The 8,430-nt window shown below is 43.2% G+C and overlaps 1 protein-coding gene across 1 annotated transcript; it reads right to left on the reverse strand.

The window, feature by feature from the left end:
* Positions 1–562: 562 nt before the first annotated feature.
* Positions 563–3,299, reverse strand: spon2b (spondin 2b, extracellular matrix protein; the record flags this gene model as incomplete). Its single annotated transcript, XM_080527094.1, has 5 exons — positions 563–741; positions 1,653–1,836; positions 1,952–2,143; positions 2,640–2,863; positions 3,059–3,299. The coding sequence occupies 5 exons, from the start codon at positions 3,297–3,299 to the stop codon at positions 563–565; spliced, it is 1,020 nt and encodes a 339-aa protein (XP_080383220.1).
* Positions 3,300–8,430: the final 5,131 nt, after the last annotated feature.

The raw sequence follows: 8,430 nt of genomic DNA on the forward strand, positions 1-8,430 counted from the left end.
CTCTTTGCCAATACATCAATAGCATGAAAGACTATGAGATTGTCCCACTTTATACTGTACAGTACAGGTCAGAATCCTGTAAATAAATATACAATTTGACTCTGAAGAGATCATTAAGGACAACAATGCCCTCTCTGTAAACACTTTACATTTAGAACATTACATACATGTAGGACAGTACTTGTAATTTAACTGCATCTTACAATATAATTGCAATCTATTGCAAGAAATTGAGCTATTTGATTTGGAACACCTTGATTTCCTTGTTCTGAGATTTTAAGAGTGCTTAGGCTAGACTGCCTTTGCATCCATAATAATTATTAATTCCAGTCTGCACTGTCTAGTAGTGGCTAACCCAGATATCCCATTGACACAACAATGGCAACATTTTAAGACAACCTTGCCTCTTTGGCATCATAAAGAATCACTGGTGAGCTATTTATCAAATAGCCCAGTGAATTGGAGGCCCAGAGAAAAGGGTCCATCTTTATACTTTGGGCTTCTTCAATGAATTTGAGGGGCGTCCCCTCGCACGGCCTTGTCTCCGGCGACGCCCATCTAGTCATAAGCAGTTGTCAGGGCTGCATTTCTTGTCCTCCTCCAGTAGGGGGCAGGCTGCTCCGTTGTTGGCTGGGTGCATGTGGATGTAGCGTGTCCTGTGCTTTACTCCTGAATCCCCGCACTTGCCATTGCACAGGCCCCAGGGGGACCACACTGACACCTCACAGTCCAGAGGGGTATCTAAAAGGGAAGAAATAACAAGCATTCTGTTAACAATGTCCATTGAGACAGGGATAGTTCACAAAGTTTGTCAGACCACAAAAGTAGCCAGAAGTTAAGATACTGTAAGTCCATGTCCTATGCTGTCTGTTCTGTAGATACAGTCTGAAAGCGTTTTGGATCTTTTTCAAATGAAATTAAGAAGATTTCAAGTGCTATGTAGAATGTAGCCTAGTTGTTAGGTTGTTTGCAAGGTTTTAAATTAAATAGTTAGCTTATTTATTCTCCTGCCACGGTACATTATGTAATGTAAAATGTTCTGGAAAGACATTTATTGAATAGCCTAATGAAATGTAAAAACTCCACTTGTATGCATTTTTTTGTCCTGCAAGGCCTCCGCCTCCCCCGTTATGAGCTTGTAAAATGTTGATATCTATCACAGATTGGGTTTGTTAAAGAATTAGAAAAGCAGAAGGATGGAACATGGAAATAAAAGCATGGCTGGACATTACCTCTCCTTTGCTTCCATTACAAACACACCCTGAGTGCTGAGTGGCAGGAAACCTCTGATGCCTTTGGCCCCAATTATTTTGTTTGTTGCCAGGTTGCCATGAGCACAGAGGAGCAACTCTCCCTGACTCAGACTTAGTGCTGGGGCACAATGGATTTGATTACCACAAGGTGTTTTTTCTTTCTTTCTGTTTCTCAGTTCAAATGCCAGATGGGTCTGCACTGTTTTCTTACATTCACCTCACTTTCTATTGGTACCACACATTGGATAAATTGCATATGTTTAACCATCCGTTTTTTTTGTCCTTTATCAGATGGGTGTTTTGAGGTGGAATATACTGTAGGTTTCAACTGTTAGTTTGCTGTTCAGTCACAGCATTGTGGTGGGACATGGGATATGGAACAATATTTCGGAGGCTTACTTATAAGGGATTCTTCTATTTCATTGCCGGTGGGGATCTGGTTGGACTGGGTGGCCTCCATGGGTATGCTGCTGATCTGGTTACTCTTGATCTTGGTGAGGGTGACCTTGGCAATGGGGGGCAGGTGCTTCAGCCTGGGGTAGTAGAAAGAGTTGGCAGGGTGGCTTGGCGAAGATGATGTAATCTGGAAAGGAAAAGATTTAGTCAGTCATCAACATTGCCTTTGTTAGGCGGTACAAATATGGTGTTATGGTCGGTACCACCATAATGGTGACGAAGCTCTGAAGGGGTTACAGTACCTGTGTCACTTTGTCCTGAGGAATGGTCTCAAAGTTTGGGGAGGAGAAGGTGAAGCCACTATCTGTGCCTGCATCGAAGGGCTGCAGGTCCAACGTAATGTTTTCCTTCCACTGGTCACCCTCACACAAGTTCAGGCTATCCACTCCCACAAACCAGTCAGGACTGGGGACTATCCGCACAATGAAGGACAGCTGGAGAAATAGAGAGGGATGGTCCGGATGGTTTATGTTATGTGGTCATTTGTAAGAGTCAGTTAAATAGTATGCCAGAAATGTGGACACCCACAGTCAAAACAGCAATCTCAAGCCGCAGAGTTTTCCTTCACTACCGAGTTCCAACAACAACAATATATTGTTGTTTTTTGACATAGTTGCAGACTATTTATTGACTTGCATCTTTTATTTGCTACCTGGAGGGTCATAACTACAAAATGTAGCTCAGGTCAGACTAGTAAACTCTCATAGTATACCTAGTGGCACTCTCATAAATACCATTGAAATTAGAAGTAGGCCCAATGGTCTAAAACATTTTGTGAAATTATTATAAACCCCCTGTGTAGAATGCGCACATCAGCATTGTTTGCATGGTCTCAATTCAAAGTGCCTTTAAAAAGGTTTTATTTAAAAGGTTCAGGTTTCTCCTGAACAGATTTAGAGATGCCTGTCTTTTAAAAGTCGAGGAACTTACGAAAGAGTGCCTTGCGAAGACCTCAAATTCTGAGGTCATCTGGCCCGTTCCCCCGAGCACCGCTGGAGCGGAGAACAGCCCGTAGACGCTCTGGATGCGTTCCCCGGCTGCCTCCACTTCCTTCATCAGAGTCCAGGCCTCGCCCTTCTCAGAGAACTCTCTCACCCCGTTGCTGGCGAAGACGTTCCTTTGCCAGATATGGTAGTCGGAGCTGTGGGTCACCCCTGGCAGAGGGATCAACCATCAGATTGATTGACATGACATCTAATCTCCTCATCTTAAAGACATGTCTAATGCAAATTGACCATAAATCTGCCAGACGTCTCATACCGTCTCATATCTACTCATACCATGTTTTATTCATCAATTGAGGGGTTCTCTTGGAGGACAGAAGCCATTCAGAGTGTTCTATTACTTACCGATGAGAGGGGACCACTGGGCGGGGGGTCGGTAGATGGGGTACTGTTTGGGGAAGGCAGTCTGGCTCCACTTGCCCGTAAACACCAGGCTGTACTTGGCAGTCGAGTCCGCAGTGCACACTGGTTCCACGGTCACAGGCATCGGATGGACACTCCCCAATAAGGTCAGGGTGAGGGACAGGGTCAGGGTAGCTAGCCAGTGGATCACACTGTGATGGCAGACATTCATCACGGTTTCCATGCTTGGTACTGGGGCTAGAGAAGCAAGGGAAGGAATGGAGAGCATTTTAGATTCCGTTGTTGCATGACTGTGCAAGCAACCACACTCTCCGTATTGGTTTTAACTAAGTGGCCAAATGACTCAGGAGGAAAGAATTGTTATCCCTAAAACATTTTCCGGTGTTTCACTCCTGCCCTTATGTAAACCCAATTAAACAGTGAGGGACAGTGAAATGCAAAAAAATCTAATATGGTCAAATCAGAACCCAGATGTCTTTATTACTGTGAGATAATTCTTAGTTGTTTACTGAAGCAAAACAACGACTTCTATTAAGGCACACATTGTTAATGCAAAGTCCACTTGGCTATTATTATATTGACTACCTGTATGCATCGAGGACCGTAATCTGCATAGAATTTCTAATATGGCTTAGTGAGAATTTAATTATTCTTATGCTGACAATGAAAGTCGTGCAATTTAACAAGAGGCAACAATATATGAGTGATTGCACATTCTTCTTGCATTGATAGAGCAATTGCTGACAACATACAGACAAGTGACAAATTATTACAATTACAGTTCTCTGCCTCCACACATTCTATATTTCATGCATGCTTGTCAGCTCCCCACTACACAGACATCAACCTGATCCTCAGTAACAGTAGCAGCGTTCCCAGTGCATGTCAGGACAGTGACTGTATGGTACTCACTGAGTTTGCAGATAGATGAGGTTCTGTTGAAGTGAAGTGGAGGAGAGGAGAGGAGAGGAGACCACCTGTGCTTGTGGCTGTCTTGAGGAGTGACTGCGAGACCTGAACATTTCCCTCAGCTATTTAAGCCGTTCCAGAGGGTCCCCCCTCACAGTCAAACAATATCAATAACCTCCTGATCCCTCCCAGCCCCACTGATGCATACAGCATGCGCTACATTAGTGCTCCCCCTCCCAGGTCCTCCCATGGTGTGACTTTAATAGATCATAGTTGGAAACAGAGGATGCTGGGTTTTCTTTTTTTTTTCTCTCTTTTTTTTTTTTACAGGTCTATCCTACAGTGGGAGCAGGGAGGGAAGGGTATGGGACCACGCCTGTGCAGACAGAGCCTCTTGGCTTGTTAGCCAGTGGGTTCGGGGGGTGTTGTGGCTTGGCCTACATCTTAGTAATGGGGAGGGAGGCAGCCAGAGCCCAGCAACCTCATGCTCTAGCCCTGCAGGCTTAAGTAGCTCCAGCCTGCTGTTGTAATTGCTTCCACATGCTCCCGGTTCACCTCCACGGCTGCCCCCACCATCCACCCACTCGCCCTGATCTTTAATTCAGAGAATACTTTTTTGGGGGAGATTCTGTTGATTAAGCTCCATAACAAAACAATGTTTTCAATCAAAAGTGTGGTTTGCCGGTGTTGTAGATAGGTTTTTATTAGATAGGAGTTTATTAATATGTAATATGTACATGTTTGACAATTGTCAGCTTACAGTGCTTAATATGTTGACTATGTTCATATGTCATTGTGACGATGGCATTGTCTGAAATAGCTAATACAGGCATAAAGGTCAGATTCAAGTACTGTGATATCTCTGTATATGCAACGGTTGTCATGAAGGAAATTGTAAATACCAGAGGAAACAGGGTCTGGTTAAATCTAGGTCAAGAATGGCCAGGGTTGCCAGATCTCGGCCTAGACAGGATAACACACACCATTTGCTATTGACGTTGCTCCAGTAGAAAATGAGGTCAATGTCACGCGCTTTGGCTGTTAGTGTTTGGGAAAACACAAAGGTCACTCCACAACCAAATACCATTCACACCTGGACAAAACATTTACACCTTTTAACATCTAGTTTCCCCCTCCGAACAGCACCAAACATTGCCCTTAGGGCTCGTTAAGCAATAATCACCACCAATTTCCAAGTATAATTTCCTTGCTATGTCACTTCCATCAAACTCTCAACCGTCCCGCCACATCTCAGCAGTGATAGAAGCAGCAGACCAGCAGCAGGTGGTCTGACAAGCTGGCCCCTTTTATCTGAAACCCCTGCCAAAGTATACAACTTACTTAAGACTTCTATGTAAACTATTTTTCTCTTCCGTCTTGTTCAACTTGATGATGCTTTTTTCTGTAGGGAAGACTTGATGAGCCATGATTGATTGATTGTACTGGCACTGACACAGACACATCACTGACATATTACTACTGTAATGTCTATCATGTTGGTCTGTGTAGCCTATAGCCTATGGACTATCATTCTCTTCTATCTCTATGTATCTCAATCTCCTCTACCCACCCATCCCCTATGGTCTCTCACGCTGTGTTTCCCAAGTGTTTCCCAAGTTTACTGTAGCTATTGACCCCCAAAGTGAGAGCCCTCTGGTTTTTCCATCATCCTCCACTTCCACCGCAGGGGCCGTCTGACCCCGGCCGGAGGTATAAAGGACATGATTTAGTGGGCCTCTCCCAACAAAACAGAGAGATTTGTTTTCCAGCATGGTAGCCTTTTTTTTACAGGGAACTTCGCCCTAAAACCTTATTTTGATATATGGTGTCTTGGCAGTGTAACAATGTGGTCCAATTTCATTTAGTGAAAGTGCAAAATCCATTTCCTCAGCAGTTGAGAACAGTAAACCCGACTGAGGGGTTTCCAGTGTGTAACTGTGACAAGCATTGCCCAGATGGCCCGGGACAGACCTCTGTTACTGTCGAGCCATATCGACATACGATTGGTATTAATGTGTAGGCGTAGAACATGGAGCAAGGGCATGAGGGGACACACATTATTAAAAAAATATTGTTGTAACACAATCTGATTGGTTCTCAGTCTTAAAATGTTTATAATATTTTGCGGACCTCTAAACATAGGCTACTTCGGAAAGCAATGGCTTTATGTTAAAATATAAAAGGGATTATCATTTCTGTCTCGCTTGCGTCCATTGCAAGTGCTGGTTGTCTGTTTAGTTTCGTTTTCGGAAACCAAACGCAATGTGGCATGCAGGTTGTTTCAATGTGGCATGCAGGTTGTTTCAATGTGGCATGCAGGTTGTTTCAATGTGGCATGCAGGCTGTTTCAATGTGCGCATGCAGGTTGTTTCAATGTGGCATGCAGGTTGTTTAAATGTGCGCATGCAGGCTGTTTCAATGTGGCATGCAGGTTGTTTCAATGTGGCATGCAGGCTGTTTCAATGTGGCATGCAGGTTGTTTCAATGTGCACATGCAGGCTGTTTCAAGTGTGAGCAAGTGTAAGCAAATGTAAGCACAGGTATCGGATATGGGTCATTTTAAAAAGTAGATGTAAGCAGGCGTTAACATTTTTTGGATATAGGCAAAAAATCTGAACTAGGCATTACGACCTGCGGTGTAAATGCAGCCTTTGTGAATTTGTGATTTAGTGATTTTACTTGGTGGAGTAAGAGACTGGTCTTCAGACAGACATACCCCACCAGACACCAGAGCAACTATGGGTTTATTCGCTGTACCCAAAGCAAAAACTCTTATGTATAGATGTTGTACAGTAATGTACAGAGCCAACACGTCAACATGAAATACATTGCTACCACTGCTTACTCAAGTGAACAGCAAGGCTAGTTTTTAAAAGTCATTAAAATGATTCCATAAAACTAAAACCCACATTAATCAGGCGCTATGTGATTTACTGTGCTATGAATGGCTTCCATTATATGCCAAGTGGGATTCAACTGAGATGCAGAGCCAAGCGAAGAGCATGCTATCCAAAAGTTACATAATTTAATTTAATCTCCCACCAAAAAAACATTAAAACAAGCAACAACATCCGTGATCTGTCAGTAAGGATTATCTATTACGGCGTGTTAATTGGTCAGAAATGTAATCCCCACCTGGGACTGGCGCGGTCTCCCCTGTCTCTTATCCTCATCTTTGCTCTAACTAACAGAGCTACGTCAATATTGTCAGCTTGTTGGCTTGGCTGGCTAGCTAGCCATACTGTACAGCCATAGAAATATGCGATGTCCTCCAAAAACAAAATATCTTTTGACATGAACATCAATGGACGTGGGTGGGTCGGAGCACTGTCGTACACACAGATGAGTTCCTAATAGTTTGGAGAGGCGGCGGGGGGAATTAAATTATGTAACTTTTGGATAGCATGCTCTTCATAGGCGCTCTGCATCTCAGTTGAATCCCACCTGGCATATACTGTAATGGGAGCCATTCATCGCACAGTAAATCACATAGCACCTGATTAATGTGGGTTTTAGTTTTTATGGAATCATTGCCCTTGGGTAGTCTGTATGACATAAAAATGATGGCATATTAGAGTATTAGAGCCCGTGACTGAGGCTGTGACCTCTCAACCATACCAGGATATCCAAAACCTTGAGACAGTGACATAATTTTTCCACTATCCTGTACAATTATAGAAAATACAACAAGTGTAGAATTGGGAGGGGAGGTCCAAAATGTATTTGTGTTTATCAGGTTGCCAAAAACATTACTGTAGCAATTGTAGTATCTGGGGGATAAATCAGGAAAAGAAGGATTATCCCTAACTGACCGTTGTTTGGTCAGTTGTCTGCCAAATATGCTATTTAGCATATATAACAGTATATATAACTAGTATATATAGCAGTATTTTCCAGGATGTTAAAATCAAAAACAGCCTCACAAATAAGGTTGGCTTGAGGAGAAAAGTTACCTCGTTGGCCTGGCTGAAAGTGTTGATATCTAGTTAAACACATCCAGCTTTAGTGTGGTGCTCTCTGACCAACTGCACAGCTTTTTGAGGCGCTTTATTCCACTTTCCTTTCCCTTCTTCTCTTCTACCCTTGCCATGTTGGTTTTATGAGTCCTCCTGCTTTTCCTATTTCTGTGCCGTTATATTAACCCTGTTCGAGATTTTATTCGCCTGCCGAGAATGAAAGGTCATCCACCATTTTACTGTGGCTCAAAACCCAAAATGGCCAAGGTCTTCTGAAGCATTGTCCTTTTTAGGGGAGAACTCTAAAAGGGGGAACTTGGTTCATTTTGTTTTGATAGGTGGGAGCGCTTACAACGTGACACCTTCAATGGGACCACATAGCCACTCTTTCTTGCCGGTTCATATTTAATGAAAGCAAGGATCAGAATCTTGATCATTTTCACATTTCTTGACATTCCAAGAGATGAAAATGATGTCTCTCTGTGTCTT

The sequence above is a fragment of the Nansenia antarctica genome (assembly GCF_963989245.1).
Source record: "Nansenia antarctica genome assembly, chromosome: 3".
Taxonomy (NCBI): domain Eukaryota; kingdom Metazoa; phylum Chordata; class Actinopteri; order Argentiniformes; family Microstomatidae; genus Nansenia; species Nansenia antarctica.